This window comes from Pogona vitticeps, chromosome 13 (assembly GCF_051106095.1).
Source record: "Pogona vitticeps strain Pit_001003342236 chromosome 13, PviZW2.1, whole genome shotgun sequence".
Taxonomy (NCBI): domain Eukaryota; kingdom Metazoa; phylum Chordata; class Lepidosauria; order Squamata; family Agamidae; genus Pogona; species Pogona vitticeps.
This window is the reverse complement of record NC_135795.1, coordinates 7,965,889-7,990,156: the sequence shown is the minus strand read 5'-3', so window position 1 is coordinate 7,990,156 and position 24,268 is coordinate 7,965,889. Positions and strand designations below refer to the sequence as shown.

Below are 24,268 nucleotides of genomic sequence, written 5' to 3'. Positions count from 1 at the left end.
GATCGCTCGGTTACAGTCTTTCTCATTTGGGTAAGGGGCATGTTAATTTTGTTTAAATTACCCCCCCAAAAATTCTAATTTTGCACCTGGCATCTATAAACTAGCACATGTGATGTTCTGCAAAAGGAGTGCCTTTTTCTCCTCGTTTTTGGTGATGTGTAAGTGGGCACTCAAATGCTGTGGATGGCATGGTTTCCTCAGGGGCACACGAAGGGACCAGGGTAGCATACCGGGCACAGAGCAGGCTGCACAGCATACAGTTCTTTCTTCCAACATTTGGCTGCTGCCTCTGAGCATCGGCTACCTGAGGTGAATGTCTCATCATAGTGTCCCATCCCTGTCTTTTAGACAAATCCCTTGAAGCTGTATTGGTGATTTTTGTGTGTGTAGCTCCCATTGATTCCAGCAGATCTGGTGGTGTTAAGAGAGCTTTCTGCTTTTGCTTCTTTTTTTTTGCACAAAGTTCTTCTTAAAAAGAAGTCTAACTGCAGATTTTCTAAATCAGCAGAGGTTGGACTACCACTGTACAGTTCTAGGATCCTGAAGGTTTGGGCTTTTTGCCTTCCAGATCTTACTCTTTCTCTGCTCCCTTCCCCCACAGAGATGGCTTGTAACTAACGATTTTTTCCTTTCCAAGGCCAGTTATCACCCTGGAGACTAGCTAAGCAAATCTCCTGGAGAGTTAATTCAAATAGAGGATTGACTGAATGCAAAGCAATGCAGAGAGAAAAAGAACAGGTCTGTGTAAAGATGCCCATGCTTTGCAGAACGTGGTGGGGGTGAAGGCAGGAACTCAACCCTTATATGTCATTCATCCAGGTCTGTCGTCATAGAGCAGAGCAGTCTGCTTTCCCTGAAAAGCTGCCAGAGGGTGAGAGTACAGAGGAGTACTTTGGGCCAAGCAACCTGTAGATAGACATAGGAGCTTGATATTCGTTTCCACAGGGATGCAAATGTGAAGCTCGAAACCATAGGTGCCATGGCAGTCCTTCCCTGCCCCCCAGAACTAGCCAAATCCACTCATTGGGCTCCTCACAGTGCCCTCGTCTGATGGCAGCAACATTGCGCCAGTCATGGGCATAATCCTGCCAGTGCTGCCCGCTTCTCGCCTCAGCTGACTGCTCAGTAGCTCAACTGGGACAAGCATTTTAAAAACCAACTCAAGATCTGGTTATATAGACAGGCCTTCCCTCCGGGCATTACTTACCTTACCTTTTCTTTTCCTCTGTTTTTAACTGTCATCTATTGTATAAATGTTGAAAATTGTTAATACAGTGGTGCCTTGCAAGATGACAACAATTCGTTCTGCAAGTTCTTTCGTACTGCGAAAACGATAGTCTTGCGAAGCACGGTTTCCCATAGGAATACACTGAAATTGCCTTCAATGCATTCCTAAGAGATGCCTCGCAAGATGAATGCCATTTTTTTCGTCTTGCCAAAATGACTGCAAGACCCAAAAAAATAGTCTTACGAAGCACGGCCATAGGAAAAGCTGTCTTGCGAGTCACAGAAAAATCGCCTTGCGAGTTTTTCATGGTGTGAGGCGTTCGTCTTGCAAGGTACCACTGTATATATTAACTGTTTTTACTCTGTGTTTTGTGAGCCGCCCAGAGTAGGCTAAGTCTAAATGGGTGGCATATAAGCTTAATAAATAAATAAATAAAGCATCTTTGAGCAGTTGGCTGTGGGAAGAGGTGGGGCAGCGCGGGTGGGTCTACGTCTGTGATTGGAGCAATGTTGCAGCTGTCAGACACACGTACTGTGAGGAGCTCAGTGAGTGGACCGGGCTAGTTCTGGGGGGCAGGAATGGATCGCTGTGGCACCTGTGATGCCGAGCTTCATATTTATGTCGCTCCCTAATATTTTCCATTAGAACAGTGGTATCTCACAACAATATACTGTTCCCCAGGGGAAATCAATTTTCTTCCTGACTACCAGGTACCTTAAGAATTGAAGCTAAGCTCAGAGGGAACAAGGTAAGTCCACTCAGTCAGTATTCATGGCTCAGAAATGATGCCATCATTTCTGCCAATTAACTCCCCACGCATCAACTCTCCATTAAACCACTGCATAGGCATTCCGTTTCTTTATGTTTAATATTTGTCTGCCTCATCACCTATTGCCAGGATCAGGGTTCTACTGAAAAGCAAAGTAGATGCCAAAAGTGAAGCCTATCCACCTCTACACAACCCCATTCTTTGCACTCCTGTTACCAACAATTTAACGTGTGACATGTTATGAGCAATCAAGTCACGGTGTTCAGGATAAGTGAGATATTTTAGGAGTGGTTAGACCAGTGCTGCATATCCGCAAGTGTCACACATCCATGGCCAAGTAGGGATTCAAACTCAGGCCTCTCGAGTCTCTGTTCATCACTTTATCCACTACACCTCACTGTGATATACTGCATGCCAAACACATGCTCTATACTAGTGAACTGCATTAGTGAGTTTACAGTGTCACCACTGATCCATGCAACTGATCTTGGGCTGGTTAGTCTCTTACAGTCTGACCTAATTCACAAGGCAATTGTGAGAAAAGGGAAGAGGAGAGCCATTTGTGCCGGCTTTATTTCACTGGAGGAAAAACAGGATATAAATGCACAGAATAAATGGAGGCATGTGCATAACTTTTAAAGCAGTGGACGATGTCAACATGCTTAATTGGGTTGAGATGTGTTCAGTGTGCATGTGAATCTGCATGGGTGTGTGTATGAAAGTGTGAGAAACAGTTCAGTTCCAAGGTGTTATTTGGGCACAAGCTTGTTACAGTGCTGGCCATGCAAATAGGATGTGCCTTTAATAAGTATGATTGAAATATGCTGTAATTCCTTGGGGAAATAATAATTGTCTGGGAAGGAATTATAGTTCCTGGTTTTCACCCTAACGTGGTCATTAATCTCTAGGGAAATGCCCTGAAGTCAAGAGAGCTATCATGAAATGAAGCAAATTGAAATATAGATGTTTGAAATGGTGATTACACTTGGCATGCAGGGTGTACTGAGAGAATGAATATCCCATGTATAGCCCATTACATTCCACTCAGCATTCAGTAGGCTCATAATTATTATTTCTTAATTGATTTCTTCCCCTCTAAACTCTTATTACTACAACAGTTTTGGCTGCCCATACTGAAAAGCAATAGCAGTTAATTCCCTTGCTTTTAGTCAGCTGAAAGACTCTGGTATTACCAAGCAGTTAAACATATGTGCCGTTTTCTTTATCCACATTCACGGTAGAACCAGTTTTCTGCAATAGAGATGACTTGGCAGAAGAAGTGGCAGTAAGGGAAACTCTGGGTGAAAGTGACCATGTTGTACTAGAAATGTTGATTTCAAAGGAAACCAAGGCAGAATATAGCCACACACATAGGCTGGATCTTTAAAAAGCCAATTATAATGAACTCAGAAGAAGGATGAGTAAGGTCTCATTGCAGGAGATCCTAATGAGAAAAGGAGTCCAATAAGGGTGGGAGTTTCTTAAAAAGGAAGTTCTAAAGGCACAACTACAAACAATTCCAAGAAGAAGAAAAAGGTGGGAGATTAAAAAAAAAAAGGCCAGTGTGGCTTCACAAAAAGCTCAGAGAGGACCTGAAAACAAAAAAGGAAATGTATAAGAAGTGGAAAGGAGGCCAGGCCACAAAGGAATAATACAAACAAGTAGCAAGGAAATGTAGGGAAGGCATTAAGAGGGAAAAAGCTGAGAATGAGCTGAGATTAGCCAGAACACTAAAAGCAACAAAATATCAGGCCCTGGGCCCTTTTCTATACTTCTTGAAGCCCTAGTCCAGCCATATGGATTTTTCTGGATTGCCCTGCCCTCTTCCTCAAGACACCATCATTTGGTGATTTCCCAACACAAACACACACACACACACACACACACACACACACACACACACACACACACACACCAGCTCACAATTCTATAATGTTGAAATGCCACTCTTCATGCTTAGTGACTTGCAGTAAGCGCTTTAAAGTGAGATTTGTTCATGATTTTCATTCTACCCTTCTGCCTTTGGTTCCATCTACCACTGAAATGAATCCGCTGGGAATTTCTCTGAAATTGAATTTGGTCCTCTTTCAGCTAAAAGAGTTGCTCATTCTTGTGTTACCCAAAAGTCCATTTTATACCTGAAATTCCAAAAAAGGCTAAACAAAAAAAAAAAAGGAGAGTTTGTTCTGAAAGTGATGTGCATCCTGAATGAAAGTAATTTCAACTGTGCCATAATAATTCCAAGTGCTACAGCTCCAGAGAAACATACAGCAGGGCTGAGTGAAGAATATGTCTGAATTTACTGCGATGAATAAGAATTATTCACTGATCCTGTGTGAATTTAGCTGCCAAGAAGGTTTGGTTTAGGCTAGTTCTTGGATTGGAGACCATCAGGAAATGAATAACTATGGATTTCTCAGTGAGTCTAGGAAAAAAAGGTCAGTCTGAAGCTCTGAGGAGGTATTGCCTCCAGTTAGAAGTGACAAACAATATTAGGCTAGATGAACCAAGGACCTTTCTGTGTTGCTACATTTTTTGTTGTTCAGTTGATTAACAGTAATGATAATAACATGAGTCATAATTTAGTTTGCTGAAATGAAAAAAAGCCAGTAGTAAATAGGGGGATTTTTACATGAAAGGGCTGCAAGTTCTATTCAATTCTAATGTACAAAACAAATTCCATGGCTTAAAAATTAATCAGTTCTCAACAAGAACAAGAACAGCAGCAGCAACAATTTATGTTGCTCTCTGCACAAGAGTGCATTCCAATAAAATCAATAATATATAAATATGCAACACATTTAACCACAACCTTAATATTATGTAGTACTTATATATATATATATATATATATATATATATATATATATATATATATATATATATATATATATATATATATATATATATATATATATATATATATATATATATATATATATATATATATATATATATATATATATATATATATATATATATATATATATATATATATATATATATCAACATAACATTCCTGAAAATAAGCAATGATTTTTAAAAAATTAAATAACTGCTAAAAACGAGCTTAAAAGTTCAAATATAATACAACATCTGCTGACTTATCCCTACACGCAACACCTGTTGAACATACAAAGGTGCTGGCAGAGAGAATTCCACAGCTTTGGAACCAAGTGGGAAAATGCCCGAAGCCTGGAATCTGCCAACATAGTCCAAGGGACTGACAAAAATCTGGAATCTGCAGGCCAAGTCGTCTTAAGAGAAATATGCCATGGCACCAAGTCTGCTAAATAATTAGGACAAGAAGAACGTAGGGCTTTAAATGTCAGAGCATTTTCAAAGATGCCCTTGACCTGATATGCAGACAATGCAACACCTAAGAGGATGCAAAAGATGAGAGTAACATGGTAAGTTTAAAACCACTCATGCCACACGGTTCTGTCCCAGGGAAAGATGAAGTGAGGAAGCTGTTAAAGTAATCCATGCATGAAACCACCAAGGCATGGACAAAGAGCTGTGTAGTCTCAGGGGAGAGTAAGTGATGGATCCAGCAGATGTTAACAAGATGGAAATTGCCTACATTGGCTGTTGCATTCACAAGTGAACAGGGCGACAGTCGGTCATCAATTAGAACACCAAGAACCATGTCCACAGGCAAGACAATCTGAATGAATTATTTTAAAAATAAGAAGAAAACCAAGAACTAGCATTTCCCGAGACACCAAAAAAGGCCAGTCTTGCTAGAACAATCTGGTGGTCAAGCGTCTCCAATGCTGGCAAGTCAAACAGCATGAGCACTGATGAACAATGTTGAATTTTGGCCATTAAGGTACCATTCAAAACTCAAGAGGGTGCTGTCTTGATTGAATGTCCAGCCTGAAATCCAGATTGAAATGCATTGATGGCATTTTGATGAGCTAAATAATGTGCCGGTTGAGAAAGGGCTACTTTCCCCAATATTTTAGACACAAAAGGAAACGAGAAAGAGGTAGACAATTAGGACAAACTGAAGGATCGAAGTTTTGTTTTTTTCAACAAAGGATAAACAAAAGCATGCTTAGAGGAACCTGGGAATTCACCAGTAGTAAGTGAGAAGTTCACGAGACTGGTGAAGAAAGGCAAAAGAGAAGAACCGATAGTAGAAGGGAGAAAAGGAGGAAAGAGATCAATAGGGGCAGTAGTTCTAGAGAGGGAGACAGCATTGCAGAAACCTGTTCGTCTAACACCCAGGAAAATTGAATGTGGTCCTCTGGAGATTCTGAAGGAAAGGAACAAGGAAGACTCATCTGCTAAAAAGTCAGGCAAATGTTCAGAGTTTTCTGAAAAAAAAAAGTAATTAGCTAGGGCAACAACTGAGAGAGATAAAGGAGCATAATGACGGTCAGCAGGCCTCTCATTTTTAAGCTCCTGAGTCAGCCAAGGGCAAACAGGGTGAACAACTCTCTCCTGACAGACAGAAGGAGCCAATTGCTCCAGACCAGCACTAGGCATTGTTTGAAATGCAGCAGCTAATTCATCTACTGAACTCACCTGTAAATTATCATTAACTTGCAAACATTGCGGTCCTGATCTATCCAAGAAGGGTTGTAAGGCCTCCTGAGTCAGGGCTCATATAAAGTTGCTAGAAGAAAAAGTACTGTAATCAGAAAGACATCTAAAACAGTAGCTATAGAAAATTCTAACCCCTCATAAATAAATAAATCCAAGGGTTTACCCTCAATGTGAGTTTATGCATACCTAATACAGAAGAGAAGTCCTCCCACAATCCAGATTCTTGATGGATGTTGAAGTCTCCAGCAATTGTACAAGTCATCTTTATATCCAAAAATCAAGGTTATATTTATGTTACGTCTTTTGTATTCGTCTCACTTGAGAGACCTCAGATTCTACTAATAATTTCCTGCCATCAACTAAATCCCGTGAACGTGAAATCTGCTCTAGCATGCTGGGGAATATTTGAAGGAGTAGAAATTATAGGAACGACAGCAAATGTTGTAAGTCCAGGTCTAATTTCAAACTAAACAAAGTATAAGAGGTTGAGCAGGGGCCCTGGAGTTGCCACACACTGTTAGAATCTGGACAGCAGACTCAGCAGATGGTCTGGTCACAGATTTCAGAGTCTCCTTCAACACCCCAATTGAAATTACTGTAATTTTGTTTAAATATAAATCCTCTCTATTTCTGCATCTGTGAGTATGCGGCAGCAGTCAAGATGGTCTACAGAATACCCTCTTGTGCCCGCTATCATTTGCAAAAAGACACCAAGCAGGGATAACCCGGAATTCTTTTTCATCAGGACCACTTCTCACCCAAACACAAAGCAATTGCCAGAACTGTTTTTCAACAAATTCTCTTGGTGTCTATTGTTTGGAAAATGTGGATGATCATCATGTGCTATGCAGAGGGGGAATTGACAGGGGCTTATACATGTAGATGATCCCTCACACTCATGAGTGAACTCCCTTGAACTGATTGCAATGTGCATTGAGAGAGATGACTTTGACTTCACATTCCAGATCTCTGTTTTTTGCAAATTTGGAAGATGGAGGTCCTTCCCTTTTCTTCTTATTTGCATCAGGAACGTTACTTTTCTTTGTTGAAGCATGGTACCAGCTGAACTTGATATACGCTACTTTTCTTGTTTATCAATGTGGATATTGCCAAAATTTTAAATAAAATGTGATGATTCTTAAATTCTAGTATTAAGGGGGAGTTTGAAAGAATAATTGACAATATTTGCTTCTCTATTCATCTTGGTGCACGGCAAATATAGAATCAGCAAATATAGAAACATGAATTGAACATATTTTTTTCAGTCCAAAACACACAGCCAGTCAGATGCCCTAATTTAAGCCATTTCACTTCCCTGTCAAAGGTTCAAAAGTTCACTCCTGAGAATGATTTGAAATGAGGTAGAGTACTTTGTAAAAAGCATCCGTACCTTTCTTTTTGGCTTCTCTCAAAATCTGGATGTGTTGTGCTCCACCCTTGAGTATAAAAGAACATTGACTCCGAAGGAACACAGCCAAGATTTCTTTCTCAATACCAGGAGTGCTCTCCACCAGGTTGCATGGGACAGAAATACTCCAAATTAATGAAAAGTCCTCGAGGAGCAACAATCCAATACCTTCCAGCTTACCAGGTATATTTTAGAGCACATAGTTAATCTGAAAGACACACTTCGTCTAGGAATTTCGATTACTTTGTGTTTCCAAGCAATAGATACCAGAGAACCTGTTGAAAAACAACCCTGGCACATGCTTTGTGTTTGAGTGAGAAGTGGTTCATTGATGACAAAGGAATTCCGGGTCTGGGATTTTTCCCTGCTTGGTGTCTCTTTGTGAATGATAGCGGGCACAAGAGGGTATTCTGTAGACCATCTTGACTGCTGCCATTTACGTTGTCCACATCCAGGCTTCCCATTGCAATGTAAAGTGACATCCTTTCTCCTGCGGGCAATGTGGGCATGATACTGTGTAGCAATATTGGGCCATTTCCTGCCATTTCGGATTGTGGACAATATTCCACATTCATAAACCAGCAGGTTTTTTGATGAATTGAATTTCTTTGCTTTTTAAAGTGGGAGTTAAAGTATGTCGTCGTCTAGTCGTTTAGTCGTGTCTGACTCTTCGTGACCCCATGGACCAGAGCACTCCAGGCCCTCCTATCTTCCACTGCCTCCCGTAGTTGTGTCAAATTCATCTTGGTTGCTTCGATGACACTGTCTGACCAGAAAAGACAATATTGCTAGGAAAATTGGTAGTGGTGGCAGTAGAAAGAGAGGAAGAGGTAACATGGGACAAATTGATTCTCCTGTTAAGTTGCAATACCTGAGCAAGGAAGAGATAATATTGCTAGGAAGGATGGACAGTAGGAAAAGATGATGACCTAAGATGAGATGCTAGATCTTGGTTTGCAAGATGGGAGCAGAGATGTTATTGATGTCATTAACTCATATGGTCACCAAACATCACCACACATCACAACTAGATGACACATTATATATATATTTAGGTACCCAACTAACATCATGTGAAAGGCCGGACTGGAGGAATCCCAAGCCAGAATTAAGATTGGTGGAAGAAATATCAACAACCTCAGATATGCAGATGATACCACTCTGATGGCAGAAAGTGAGGAGGAATTAAAGAACCTCTTAATGAGGGTGAAAGAGGAGAGTGCAAAAACGGTCTGAAGTTCAACATAAAAAAACCCCAAGATCATGGCCACTGGTCCCATCACCTCCTGGGAAATAGAAGGGGAAGATATGGAGGTAGTGACAGATTTTACTTTCTTGGGCTCCATGATCACTGCAGATGGTGACAGCAGCCATGAAATTAAAAGATGCCTGCTTCTTGGGAGGAAAGCGATGACAAACCTAGACAGCATCTTAAAAAGCAGAGACATCACCTTGCCAACAAAAGTCTGCATAGTCAAAGCTATGGTTTTTCCTGTAGTGATGTATGGAAGTGAGAACTGGACCATAAAGAAAGCTGACCACCGAAGAATTGATGTTTTTGAATTGTGGTGCTGGAGGAGACTCTTGAGAGTCCCCTGGACTGCAAGGAGAACAAACCTATCCATTCTAAAGGAAATCAACCCTGAGTGCTCACTGGAAGGACAGATCCTGAAGCTGAGGATCCAATACTTTGGCCATCTCATGAGAAGAGAAGAGTCCTTGGAAAAGACCCTGATGTTAGGAAAGTGCGAAGGCAAGAGGAGAAGGGGACGACAGAGGATGTGATGGTTGGACAGTGTCATCGAAGTGACCAACATGAATTTGACCTAACTCCGGGAGGCAGTGGAAGACAGGAGGGCCTGGCGTCCTCTGGTCCATGGGGTCACAAAGAGTCAGACATGACTGAACGACTAAACAAACAACAACCCAACTAACAACTGGAGACTATAGCAAGATATAAGCATGAAAGCTCTGCTAACATCAGTTAGGACCACCCCAGCCACAAAGCAAAGAAGAAGAAGAAATTTTACAGCTTAAATAAGTGATCTTCTGAATAGTTCTGTATTTTTTAATATTTTTCTTTTAAAATATTTTAATATTTTTAATATCTGTTTTTTTTAAGTTAATATTCTTTTTCTGTATGCATTTTTACAACCAGACACAAATCTCCTTGCAAGCATTAATCCCAAACAGCCTGGCCAGGAAGGATTAAAAAAGTTAGCTGAGAGTCGGCTGATTGGATCCCTGCTTGACAGGTTCAGAAGTTCAGATTGCCTGAACAATCTGAATACCATATGCTTATTCCCTGATGATACTTCTCAAAATTACTTTATTTAAAGCAAACTCCATTTTTTAAACTTCTTTTGATGTTGGCTGTGAATTTCAATTGAGCTGCAGTCACATCCCCACCCTTGCCCACAAAGTTACATTGTATCCTTTGTCTGGCAAGTCTGTACTATGCATGCTCAGTGTTATAAGAAATCATCATCTTGCCTATTTGAAAGGCCTTTTTTGATTATCAGTATTTCAGCCCCTGTAGTCTGGATTCTTTCCAAATAAAGAAAAGTTAGTGGGGCAAACATTTCCCTTTCAAATAAATAAGACTGGTATTTTCAATTTATGTGAGCTATTTTGAATCTATTATAGCTGGGGGGTTGCCTATTTCTAAATGGGGGAAATAGTTTTACATTTTAAAAATGCCTTTTGTCTGAACACCTCCAAATTTGGAACAGAGTAAGATCAGACTCTCTGCCACAATGGTGCCAAATTTAGTGTTGCTCTGAAGTCCAGTTAAAAAGTTATATTTCTTTTGTTCAGGGTACCCCCATTTTTAGAATGGCCTTGTAGAATGTTGATTTGATTTCCTACAAAACATCATGTAATATAAATACAATTGCTACTTGCAATTTTATGTAAATCAGTGCCTTCCTTTGTCTTAGACCCCCTTAAATCTGCATGATCTCATCTGATTTTGGTAGCTAAGCTGAATCAAGTCAAATTACTCTTTTGATGTGACACCACGTGAATATCAGAGATCTCCAAGTAGGGTTGAAACCTTGGAGAGTTTCAGCCGGTGAAAGATGACTATTAAGCTGGGCTGAACGAATTGACAATTTGACCTGGTAGAAGGCAGGTTTGTGTGTTCTCTATCTCCTTCTACGATGCATAAGTGGCCACCTCCATGTCAAGCAGATAGGACAGTAACATCATGTGGAAAGTTTCTGCGTGGCACATCTAAGTGCTTTATGGGACCAGAGTTTCCAGCTTCATGCTGTTAGCTCATTCTTTTCAGCATCTTTAGCACTAACACTATCTCAAAGTGCTTTACACAGTTAAATAATACATAATGGAGGACGAAGAAAGGTACTGCCAGGGGAGGAAAGCCAGGTGTTCCAAAGAAGGTTGTAAAGAGGTAACAGTTTTAAGAATTAAATATTAAAGCTAAGGCTGGCTGGGTTGGCAAGGAATGGATTGTTTTTCTTCTGCTCTGGAGTTCTACAGCTTTGCTTCTCACCCACTGGCCAAGAATGTCAGTCTGGCTGTCAAAATGTTTAGTGGAATCATCACGGCATGCTCTAGTCTATTTTTAAGAGGAGGCCAAGAATGGTAATTAGCTAACAAAAGCCCTCTCCAGTTTCAAAGCCTGGTCTCTCCTCTGACTCACCTTATTGTTTATTTACCATACCTTCCTTAATGATTTCAGAAGAGAATGTTGTCCGAAGTGATCTGTGTGCATCAGCAGTTCAGATCCTTGTACAATAGAGAAAACGGTGCAGAGTACGGCTTATTTTTGTGCCAAAGCTGCATGGAGCCTTAGTCAGTGAGTTGATGAGCTAAATAATTTTGTTTGCTCAATAGCTCAATTTATATTCCCACTTTCTCCCAAAATTGGGACTCAGAGCAGCTTGCAATAAGATCGAAAGGCCTACACAAACAATTATAATATTAAAACAGATTAGAGAAATACAATGCAGTTGAGTGGAAAATAATTAAACAACATGTTGTAATACTGTGACTTCTTGTTTAGAAATCCGTTACTCAGAAACTAAGCTGTTGCTGAAAGTTTTGTGAAATTTGCCAGCGGGATGAGGAAGAAAGCAGTCTTATCTCCCTGGGCTGAGTCTGGGCACGGCCTCCATTGGCTGTCCAAGTGTTTTGGGTGTCAAATTCGATCAGATCCAGTCAGTGTGACCCACAGTAAAGGATTAGATAAACGGTGTGGCAGAAAGGTGAGGTATGACATATATCGAGTATTGGAAAATTCTTACAAACACATAACACAAATAAAAAATATTTGCTTTGTGTTTGGGCGAGAATTGGTTAACTGATGAAAAAAGGAGTCAGCTTCTGAGATTTTTGTGGTGTCACTTTGTCAATGGTAGTGAGCACAGGAGGGTATATTGTAGTCCATCTTGGTTGACGTCCCTCCGTGCCAAAATATTTTGAAGGGCTTCTTTGGACTTAATAAAACGGTGAAGTGATGGTGTAAGTAAGTACAATACATACAATTGAGAAACATACACATCCCTTAGCCTCTCGGGTAGACTAATATTCTACTAGAAAGCTGTGTTCCAATTCCCAAACCCTTTTGTTGAGTTAGGCAAGCTGAAGAAGGAAAGCTGTATTGGCCAAAATCTCTACAGACATGTTGTGTACATATTTTCCAAAATACGTCCCCTCACCCTTTCAAATAATAATTAAAAAAAGAACTAGGAGTTTGCAAACCTTGTCACTAGAAAACAAGGTCAAAATCACCCATACTATGTGAAAGAAAGACAATGAAGAAAGACAGGGGAAAAAAATCAGTTCATTTGAAATGTGGGGTTGGAGGAGAGCTGTACAGATATGAAAGACAGCCAGAAAAAGTGGGTGCTCAATCAAATTAAGCTTGAAATCTAACTATAGCAAAAATAAGTCAGCTGAGCCTGTGCTGCCATGCACATATGATAGAAATACAGAAATGACCAGAATAGACTATATTGTTGGGAAAAGTGGGGTGGAGCAGTAGGAAAACAGGAAGACTTAACATGAGATGAGAGGAAACCACAACTGGTAGTTTGCAAGAGTTGGGTAGAACTTATTGGAAAGGATAATATTGCTAGGAAGGGGGGATCAGTAGGAAGAGTGAACGACCTAGCTGGTTTGCAAGATTAGAGCAGAGCTGCTAATGAGAGGACAGCTGAAAATCAGTAACTCATATAGAACCTCTCCACACTGGCATATACTGTAGTTATGGTACATGGAACCCTGATGACATTCTTTGGCATGAAAGAGAAGACCTTGTTTGCTTGTGTTTCTACTTAGAATGCTTCATCCCTTTAAGAGCTATCCCGCACGAAACTGGCACAGGACTTGGGCATGACATCTATTTGCCCAATGGGTACTTTCACCCAAATGACACCAGAGGTAATACAAAATGTATTACGTGAGTTGTGGCATTGAAAGGGAGGGTGGAGAGCTTTGACAGAGATTTGTAAAATTATACATAGTGTTGCAAATGAACAGACAATAAGCTTAATTTTTAATCAAATTTGGGATCACAAATGAATCTGCTAATGAACATATCATTATCCATTATTATTTATTCTGTTTCCTTCAGCGAGCTTCAGTGAGTTCAAGTAGCTCTCCTCCTCTCTACTTTATCCTTAAAGTGAGGTAGGTCAGACAGAGAAAGAGAGAGCCTGGCATGAGGTCATCCGGGGAGTTCCATCGCTCAATGGAGACTTAAATCTACATCTCCGAAGTATCTGGTCTAGTGTCCTTAGATATATACCATACTGGCTCTCTTAAAGGTCACAATAGCTATCTCACTGGCTTTCTACTGGTGATTGACAGCTTTGCCCACTGTGGATTTATCTGCAACTTTGGTGACGAAAAAGCTACATCTTCTAGCAACAAAGTTTAACTGTGCACTGAGTTAAAAAGTGTTTTCTTTTATCTGCCTTTAATCTTTCCCAATTCAGCTGCAGCAGATACTCCTATGTTCTAGTTTTGTAACTACAATTTACAGTGGAACCTCTACTTAAGAACTTAATCCGTTTTGGAATGGTGTTCTTAAGTTGAAACGTTCTTAAGTTGAAGCAAAATTTCCCATAGGAATGGACTTAAAACCAATTAATCCATTCTGGCTGTTTTTTTGTTATGTAGAGGTGCGTTCGTACATTGAAGCATTAGTTCCCATAGGAACTAATGCAAAGCTGGTTAATACGTACTCTACCACTAGGGGGAGTTTTTTTTAACCTAAGATGACCTAAGGTTAAAAAAAGAGCAGGAAAGTTTTTTTTCCTGTTCTTATCTTGGATTTCTGTTCTCAAGTAGAAGCAAAATTTAGCAAATGGAGCTGTTCTTAAGTTGGATTGTTCTTAAGTAGAGACGTTCTTAAGTAGAGACCCCACTGTACTTCCTCATACCATGCATAGAATTATATACCATCATCATGTATTTCTCTCCCCCTACTTTCCCCTAAACACAAATATTGTGGACTTTCCAAAGCGTGAGACGATCCAGTCCCCTGCTCTTTTTATTTGGCTTTTTCTGCATCTTCTCTGGTTAACCACTGGGAAAGACAAGAAGCAGGACAAGGGGAAACGGAGGTTGCACCCTCTAGAGTTTTTCCGTTGGCCAGAACCTGCCCCGCCTGCCCCTACTACTAGCAGACTGAGGCAATGAATTTTGAATAATTTAAGAGGAGAATTTTAAAAATTACTTTATTTTTAGTCAACTTTTGGAAGAGTTACCTTTTTGGACTATGCCTCCCAGAATATACCAGCTAACTGCTGGCCACATTGACTAGGGTATTCTAAGAGTCGTCATTCCATTCCCAAGTAACTTCGACAAGTTCTCCTTTTTTACTTCCAGGAGTTGAAAGAGGGAATTCTGAGATGCTTCTGCCTCAGAGATCATAATAACTTGAATGGTTTCTGGTACCATGTGCTTGTGTTGTGAGAGGAGCGTTTGCAGCTGTCTCAGGCAGCAAAATTCCTTGGACTTACCCTGCTGATGGCTGCATCTTTGCACCAAAGTAAATTTTCAGTGAGATTTTCACTGTACTAAGAGTGCTTAAGATGCCGATTGTGGTGTAGCTGATGGAGTGACAGATGAAGACTCAGGAATTTTGAGTTCAAATCCCTGCTCAGCCATTTCTCACTTGAACACAAAGAAATTATTAGTGCTGTTTTTCAGCAAATGGATTCGGTAGTGAGCAAAAGAGGGTGTCCTGTTAGACCATCTTGACCGCTGACAATGGTGTTTTCAAGATTCAGGCTGCCTTTTGCTATGCAAAGCTTGCCATCTTTTTTTCCTGCGTAGGGATGATATTCTGCAGCAATATCAGGCCATTTCTTGGCTTGTTGAATTGTGGGTACAGAAGCATAATATCCCACATTCATAAACCAGAGAGCTTTAAAAAAGAATGGAATTTTCTGGCTTTTTAAAGTGGGAGTTTAAATATGTCCACACTAAACACAGATTCCAACAGAAACTTCCCTCCTGTAGAATTATCCAGTGCTAGAGGATTCCAGAAGATGAGCTCATGAGCTGTACTATGGTTACTGGGAGAAGACAGAAGTGAGAACAGCATGTGGCTCTGATCCCTCTCTGCCAAAATATTTTGAAGGTCTGTGTTGGACATGATGAAATGGTGAAGCAAAGGTGTGTAGGTACAGTATGTGCAATGCAGAAACATACACACCCTTTAACTTCTTGGGTAACCTAATGTTGCCATGCCCATTCTGCAGAATGCAGACTAGAAAGCTATGTTCCAATTTCCAAACCCTTTCCTTGAATTACAGTAGGTAAGCTAAAGAAGAAAAGCTTTGTCAGACCAAAAAGCTCTACAGACATATTGTTTGAATGTCTTCCAAAATATATCTCTTTGCGTGTTAAAATAATAAAAGAAAGACACTGAAGAAAGAGAGGAACAAAAAAAAACCTCACTTGAAACGTGGTGTTGGAAGAGAACCATACAGACATGAAAGACAGCCAGAAAAGCAGAAAAGTGGGTGCTCAATCAAGTCAAGCCTGAACTCTCACTAGAGCAGAAATGAGTCAACTGAACCGATCATACCATATAATAGAAATACAGAAGTGACCAGAATGGATTATATTGCTGGGAAAAGTGGGGTGAAGCATTAGAAAAAGTAGAAGACCCAACATGAGATGGGTTGACTCAATAAATGAAGTCAAGACTGAACATACTGGAAAGGGCAATATTGCTAGAAAGGGGAGGCAGTAGGAAGAGAGAACAACCTAACGTGATATGTTATTTGTTTGAAAGATCTGACCAGAGCTGTTAGTGATAGGGCATTTTGGAAGTGAATAACTCCTATAGTCACCACGCATCAGGAGTGACTTGATGGCACACAGCACCTTTGGATTTTCTTAATAAGCAAACAATTTTATAATGACAAGACGCACAGAACAGGCACCCAAGTTCTGTAAGATCATTCCCAAACACGAAGCAAAAAAACAAACAAACAAAAAACAGTAATTTCACAGCTTAAATAAATTAACTTCTGAATATTTATTCTCTATTTTTAAATATCTTTTAAAATATTTTTTACACCAGATATAGAAATTAAAAAGATCTACCCCTGAGAGTCATTTACTTTGGTCCTAATTAGCAGGGGCAAAAATTCAGGTCTCCCTTTCCCCCCAAAGTTTGCAACAATATTTATGTGTAGAATCTTCCTGGCAATGGCCAGTTTATAAGAAAGCAAGAAAGTGCTTGTTTCAAAGTCAGTATTATGTCCTCCCCCTCCCCCAGCCTAGATTTCTTCCAAATTAAAAATAAAAAAACTGCTGGGACTAACTATTCTCTTTCAAGATAAGCACATTTGGTCTTTTCACTGTATTTCATCCCTTTTAAATCTGCAGACAGAAAAGGTCATTGCTGTCTCCATTGGGGGGGCGTGTTAAATCGCTTTACTTTAAAAAAAAAACACATAACTCGAAAACCAGTTGCCCAAACGTCCCCAAATCTGGCGCAGAGCAAGAGCAGGCTGTCTGCTACATCTGTGCCTCATCTGGCGGCGACCTGAGGTCCAGTTTCAAAGTTATAATCCTTCGCCTGGGTGCCCGCATTATTTGAATTGTAGGCTTATGGCATGCTAATGGGCTCTGCTCTACAATATCTATCGCTGCCCCCCCACTCTTGCAGCAATAAGGCGGATGTCTCAGGCTTCCAGGAGAGCAAGAACTTCCTCACGAGGAGGGTGTTTCGGGTATGCAGCAAAAGTCTCAGCAGGCGGACTCCTGGGCGAGAGAAGAACGAAGGGGGGGTCGAGGGGGGTGAGGTTTTCGCTCCAAAAGACGCACCAAGAGTGGGGCGGGAGAGGCCACCTGAGGAGAGGGCCGAGGCGGCCCTCCCTTAAGGGTCCCTCCGCCCCCCACGGCACACGGGGGGGGGAAGAACCCTTGGTCCTTTCGTGGGTGTGTCGGGGAGAAGGGCCAGGCGCGCCCTTCCACCCCCGGGTGGGGGGGGGGGACGACACACCAGTCTCCTGACAGACTTCGGACTCGCGCGCCCTTCTCCTCTCTAGAGAAGCTCCGCCTTTTTCTCGCCCCCCCCCCCGCCGGCTGCTGAGGGAGGAGGGAAGGAGACGCGAACTCCCAGCAAGAGTTTCTCCGCCGAAGAAGTACTTGGCGAGCTCTCGGCATCAGGAGCGGGGCTTTGAGGGGAGAAAGAGAGGCTGGGAAGCGCCACGAGTTGAACCCGCGCTCTCTCCGCCTCTCTTGCGTTCCTCACCGAGGCAGGGCCTCCGCGCGCCCTCCCCCCCCCCGGTTTCTCCTCACGCACGCCTCAGGGTCCCGTTCTGCTTGGGCAGCCCCCACCCCCACCCCCCACCCCCCACCCCTTCGCGCCTTCCTTCCTCGCGCGCTCCCCCCTTTTTCGGGTCTCCAAGCTCTCGGGCGCCCCGGCGCTCCACAAGTGCCACGCGCGCGCGCCCGCACCGCGTCCCTCCTCCTCCTCCTCCTCCTCCTCACCCCGTTTTGGCGGGGGTGGGGGTGGGGAAAGAGGGGTGGGGGGTGGGGCCGTGTGTGGGGGGGGCCGCGCGCGCCTCCCTTCCCGCCCCCTGAGCTCCGCATGCTCGGCAGAGGCGGCCCCGGAAGGCTGCTGCGCGGCCGCCCGGAGCTGTCCGCGGTCCTGCGGCGAGGCAGAGCCGGCTCCGGAGGCAGGCGGGCGGGCAGGCGGGCGGCGGCGGCGGCGAGGGGAGCGGCGCCCGCGGCTTTCCCGCCTCTGCCCGGCGAGCCCCCTTTCAGGAGCAGCTCTGGGCGCGTCGCAGCAACGTCGAAGGGCCGGAATTATTGCGGCGGCGGCGGCGGCGGAGGCAGCTTCGGCTCTGGCGGGCTGGCGCCGAAAAGGATGAAGGGCTTCCTCGGCTTGTTTTTGGGCTACTTGGCGGCGGACCTGCTGAGCCTCTGGTGCCGAGCGCAGGAGCGATCCGGGCAACACTTGGGCAGCATCGTGATGCTCTCCGGGGGCAACCAGAGCCGTCTCGGGGAGCAGCAGCAGCAGCAACAGCCGCCGCCCCCGGCGCAGGTGGAAGCCTCGGAGGCGCCGCCGACCCCGGAGGAGTGCCGGGGCTACTTCGACGTGATGGGCCAGTGGGACCCGTCCTTCAACTGCAGCGTGCGGGAGTACCCTTTCTGCTGCGGGACCTGCGGGTTCCGCTTCTGCTGCAAGTACGTCAAGGGCCGCCTGGATCAGGACGTGTGCACCAACTACATCAAGCCCCCCTGGCTGAACGGGCGCAAGACCCCCAACCGCCCCGTCGACCCCTCCCACGACCCCACCCGCGACAAGACCAACCTCATCGTCTACATCATTTGCGGGGTGGTCGCCGTCATGGTGATGGTGGGCATCTGCACCAAACTGGGCTTGGAGAAAGCGCATCGACCTCAGCGGGAGCGCATGTCCAGGTGAGTCCCCGCCGCCGCCGCCGCCGCCGCCGCCTAGGCACGCAGTTCTGCCCTGCGCCCGCCCCCCCCCATCCCGGCTCGCCCTCCGCCAGCACCCGCCAGCCGGCCAGCCCCCCTCGGGCGCTCCCCGGGGCTCCGCGGGGACCTGCCCCCTCTCTCCCGCGCCGGGCCTTGGAAACCCTTCGGGCCGCCGATGCGCACCGCACGCGGAGAAAGAGGCAGAAAGTAGGCAGTCCACTGGCGCATTGGTACACGGGGATTAACCCACATTTCTGGCGCAGCGGTGGCCAGAGTGGCTCCCCCGACCGTGAAAAGGCTGGGATGACACACACACACACATATAGACACACACACGCACATTCGCTCAGCCACACACACGCACAGGCGCCAGAAACCGCGCAGCAACAGCAACATCAGCAGCAGCAATAACAAACGTGACGTTTGACGCCGCCGTTGCCAGGTTTTCCGGGGAAGCTTCCTCGGATCCAACTGTTGCAATCCCTCGTGAACGGGGTAAACTTCTTCGCAGCGGTTGGCCAGCACGTATGTACACACACACATATACACATCCATACACACCGGCTTCTTTTGGTCTCCAAGCCTCCGACAAGAGCACTCTTGTTTCCCCTCTCCCGATCACTTGTGCCCCTGGGACAAAAGGGTGGTGGTTATGATGATGATGATGATGATTACACAAGTGGTAATATACTAGGGGGTCAATTTCATACTTTCACAAAGCATTCCACCTTGTAATGGTACTGAGTACTCAGGGTGTGCGTGTGGGTCTCTTGTAGTGCATCAAAAATAAATGGCTTTTTGCATGAAATATACTCCCCCTCCCCGACAGAACCTCTCCCCCCCCATGCCACATTAAACTAGTGGGCTTTGTTTTGACCTCAAGTGTGCTCATGGCTGTTGATTCTACCAATGGCATCAAGGCTAGTTTGTCTTATAGCCCAATAAAGGTATCAATACTAAAATGGATTTGGAATAGTTTCCCCCTGGTCATCTACTTTTGCTTTCTTGTTTCCTTTTGGCCTCTTTTTGATTTACCCCCCCCTCCTCCCATCAGTTGTGGCAACAGTAAGAAACCAAAGACAAAGCCCATTTGCGAAGTTACTTCGTCTGTCTGATTCATTATGCTAATCCCCCAACACATGAAAGCAAAACAGATGGGGGAAATGACATTTGGAGATAAAATAAAAACAATTAAAAAGCAAAAGTGAGTTGCTCTATTAGATTGATACCAGCCTCTAGGCGCCCTCCCTCCAACCTGGGGTTTTCTGGATGTGTTGGGCTGAAGTCCACCTCTTCCCTGTGATCTGGGCGTGATTGGAGTTGTGGTCCAGTTTACCTGAAGTGTTGGGTGGGGAAGGCTGATTGAGGAACATTTTCAGAGAGCTGCAGAGAAATGTTCTGTGCTGGGCAGGACAGCTGTGTCCTGAAAGGGCACCCGGGCAGTTTAGTATCTTCTTTTCCACTTGCTTGTCCTGTCCCCCCCCCACCCTTCCACTCCTCCTCTCCCGCACCCCTAAACACACTGCTACTCTGGAGTGTAGACTCAGCACCTGGCGCACCTTCCTTCTCCAAGAGCCTGCTCTTTGCTTTGTGATTAACAACCTCCCCCTGTATGAAGACACCCAAAATAGGTTTGAAAATGCATCACCAGTTCTTTCACTAGCAATTATTTGCTATTTATAAACCAGCTGATGGGTGATCATTTTTTACTACCAAGGAAGAAAAAGCAAAGCATAGGGAACTTGTAGGTCACCAATCCTACTGCGTGTGAGTGATATTCTGCAAGAGGTAAGCTTTGGTTGCGGCCAAAACGTCAGCCGTGTCTACTCAACTTTGAGAGCCTTCTTTAATTCAGTTAAGGCCATGGATAGGTGGATTTGAGGGTTCTGTTCTACCCTCTGCCCTTTGACTCTTAAAAGAAGCTTTCTTCTGACCAATGTGTAAATACAACCCCAATCAGGATATTTGGCAGACCACAGAGTGGAGTAAATGGCCCAGAAGCATTAACCAGGTAAAGCAAGTAACCACACAAATCTCTTGCGTTATATTTGTTATTCACATCCTGCGATTATAAGTGAGAAAACAGAAGGAAAGGAAAACACTGAGGTGGTGGCAAGAGAGAGTATGTCATTTACTTTAAAACCGATTCCTTCTTGCTGCTTTGTTTTGATTCAATAATTTCAGATCCAGGGAAGAGAAACGGTGGAGGGAGGGAGAGAGAAAGAGAAGGAGAGAGAGGGAGGGAGAGAGAAAGGATGTAAAGTGTAGAAATGCAGGCTTCCTGCATTTTTTTAAAAAAAGAACCAAAGACAATCTCACCCATTTCTCTTTTAAAGCCCTTCCTTCATTCCTACTGGCTGCCTTGGAAAACTTACTGTGACATTTTCCTGGCAGCTGGGGGGGGGGGGAAGAGGAACAATAAACACAATAAAAATAAAGCAGAGCAGCTCCTGTAGACTGCCGCCAATGCTGTTTTGTCCAGTCTGCACCACTCAGCTTATGACCCAACACTGCCGCTTGCATTTGCTGATTTGCAGGAATGGGGTCTTCACAGAGAACTGGAGATTCACAAACGTGATGTCGCCAGATCAGAATGGGGTCAGAATATAACAAAAAGTGGCCACAACACAACAAACTTCAGGGACAGTTCATGTATCCTTTATCTGAGCATTGAGTGGGTCAGGGGGCCTGTCCCTGTCCCTAATAACTTGGATCATTTCCCCTCTTTTGTGTAGGGGATAGCTGTAGTGTTTATACACAGGCAGGTGTGTTGAAAGATTTATCTATTCTCTACAGCAAAAGACACAACAGGATGATGATGGAATAAGAAGACAGTGGATTTGACTGGCAAGGCTGGGCAGCAATATTTTTTACTGTTAAAGGCTCCCCCATGTCCAAGGCTCACAAAGGCTTCCCCAGACCAGGGAGCCTCGAAACAAGAAAGGAGAGGGATAGGAAGCTTTTGATTCATTAAAATAAAATATTCCCAATACCAGAGCTGGTTTACATCAGAGAAGCTTTAATGCAACAGGATTTTGCCCATTGTTTCTCTTAATCTCTCATTGCCCCTGCCTTTAGAATTTCAGTCATAATGGAAATTGTCTTTTTGGACAGTGTGATTGATAGGATGTAAGATATGAAAAGTCCATAACCATTTGACTTAGAATCAAAGAATCATAGAATAGTGAAGTTGGAAGGGGCCCGTAAGACCATCAAGCCCAACCCCTTTGCTCAATACAGGAATACAAATAAAAGGATATCTGCCAGGTGGTGGTCTAAGTTTCTCTTGAATGCCTCCAGTATTGGAACACTCACCACCTCTCATGGTAATGGATTCCATTGGCGTACTGCTCTAACAGTTAGGATGTTTTTCCTGATATTCAGCTGAAATCTGGCTTCCTGTAACTTGAGCCCATTGTTGCGTGTTGCCTGCACTCTGTGATGATCGTGAAGAGATCCTGCCCCACCTCTGCATGATTACCTTTCAAGTATTTGAAAAGTGCTATCATATCACCCATCAGTCTTCTTTTCCCATCACTAAACATCCCCAGTTCTTCCAGTCCTTCCTCCTAGGGCTTGGTTTCCAGCCCCCTGATCATCCTTGTTGCCCTCCTCTGAACTTGTTCCAATTTGTTAGCATCCTCCTTGAAGTGTGGTGTCCAGAACTGGACACAATACTCAAGGTGAGGCCTAACTGGTGCTGAATAAAGGGGGACTAGCACCTCATGGGATTTGGAAACTATACTTCCTAAAATAGCATTTGCCTTTTTTGTAGCCACATCACACTGTTGGCTCATATTCAGCTTGTGATCGATGACAGCTCCAAGATCCTTCTCACTTGTTGTATTGCTGAGCCAGCTATCCCCCATCTTGTAACTGTGCAGTTGGGTTCCCCCCCCCCCCCAGGTGCAGTACTTTGCACTTATCCCTGTTGAATTTCATTCTGTTGTTTTCAGCCCAGTGCCTATCCAGATCATTTTGAATTTTGTTTCTGTCTTCCAGGGTATTAGCTGTTCCACCCAATTTTGTGTCATCCACAGATTTGACAAGCATTCCTTGCACTCCCTCATCCAAGTCATTAATAAAAATTTTGAAGAGCCCCGGACTCAGAACTGAGCCTTGGGGTAACCCACTTGTGACCTCCTCCTAGTTGGAAAAGGACACATTAATCATCACCCTCTGAGTATGATTCTGTTGCCAATTTGTGTATCCTCTTGACACTTGATCTATCCAGCCCCCAACTAGTTAGCCTGCTAATCAGGATATCATATATTGCTTTGTCAAAAGCTTTCCTGAAGTCAAGATATACTATTTCTACAGCATTCCCTCTGTCTATCAGGGAGGTTACCTGGTCAAAAAAAAGGTCAGATTAGTTTGGCAGGATTTGTTCTTGACAAATCTGTGTCGGCTTCTGTTTATTACTGCATTGTTTTCTAGGCACTGGCATAATGCCTGTTTTATAATTTGTTCCAGAATTTTCCCTGGGATGGAGGTCAAGCTGACTAACCTGTAGTTCCCAGGTTCCTCTTTTCTGCCCTTTTTGAAATAAACTGAAATAGCCAAGTACTGTAAGTTAGTTTTCTGAGTGATAGGAGGGCAGCTCACTGAGATTTCATTTAAACTTAAACTGTGCCTTAACTGATTAGAAATAAGTGAAAACTTAAATTAGTATTTCATTCTTGTTACCTTATGCATCTGTGAAGTAGAAGTGAAATTTGAAATGTTCTCTATACAGTACTGCTGTTCTCTATACAGTTCTCCACCCTACTGCATGCCACTTTGAATTCTTCACATTTGTGTTAAGCCTTGTCTTTAAACAAAATGCAGATAGAACAGTGCCAAGAAACAAGACACAAATGTTATGCAGCCAACTGTAATAGTTTAAACAACACAATCAGTTTAAATAGCAGAACAAAAGCCGAGAACAGTGCAATCCTATGCACATCTGCTCCTCATCTGAATGGATACATTGGCTGGAATCCTGTTGTGCAACTTAACACTGCATAGCTCCAATGACATCATCATCCATAGCTGTTTTGGCGGAGTTAGAGATTTCCTTTTCCCCACCTCTCTTCCAGGATCTGTGGATCCCAGAGATCCTTTTTGTCCTTTGGGAGCCCATGGTGGTAATTCTTTTAATGTCAGAAAAATCATTGCATCTGGTCCTGAAACAAAGGTGTGGTGGTGGGGGGGATAGGAAATGTTTAATTCTACCAAAATTGCCATGGATAATGAAGCCATCTCAGCTGCATGGTGTAATGTTATACTGTATAACAGGACTCCAGCCACTGTATTTACTCTCAGGTATGTGGGTATAATATTGCATTTCAGGTTTCTTCTAATTATAGCCTCTATCTCTCCACGCAAAATC

The 24,268-nt window shown here is 43.6% G+C and overlaps 1 protein-coding gene across 1 annotated transcript in view; it reads left to right on the top strand.

Annotated features, from left to right (window-relative positions):
• The first annotated feature begins 18,006 nt into the window (after nucleotides 1-18,006).
• The window catches only part of SHISA9 (shisa family member 9), a 298,964-nt gene continuing 292,702 nt past the window's right edge, over nucleotides 18,007-24,268 (top strand). Inside the window, exon 1 of the mRNA XM_020807822.3 lies at nucleotides 18,007-18,879. Within this exon, the coding sequence (XP_020663481.3) occupies nucleotides 18,044-18,879 (836 nt within the window). The 5' untranslated portion in view covers nucleotides 18,007-18,043. The remainder of the gene's footprint in view (nucleotides 18,880-24,268) is intronic.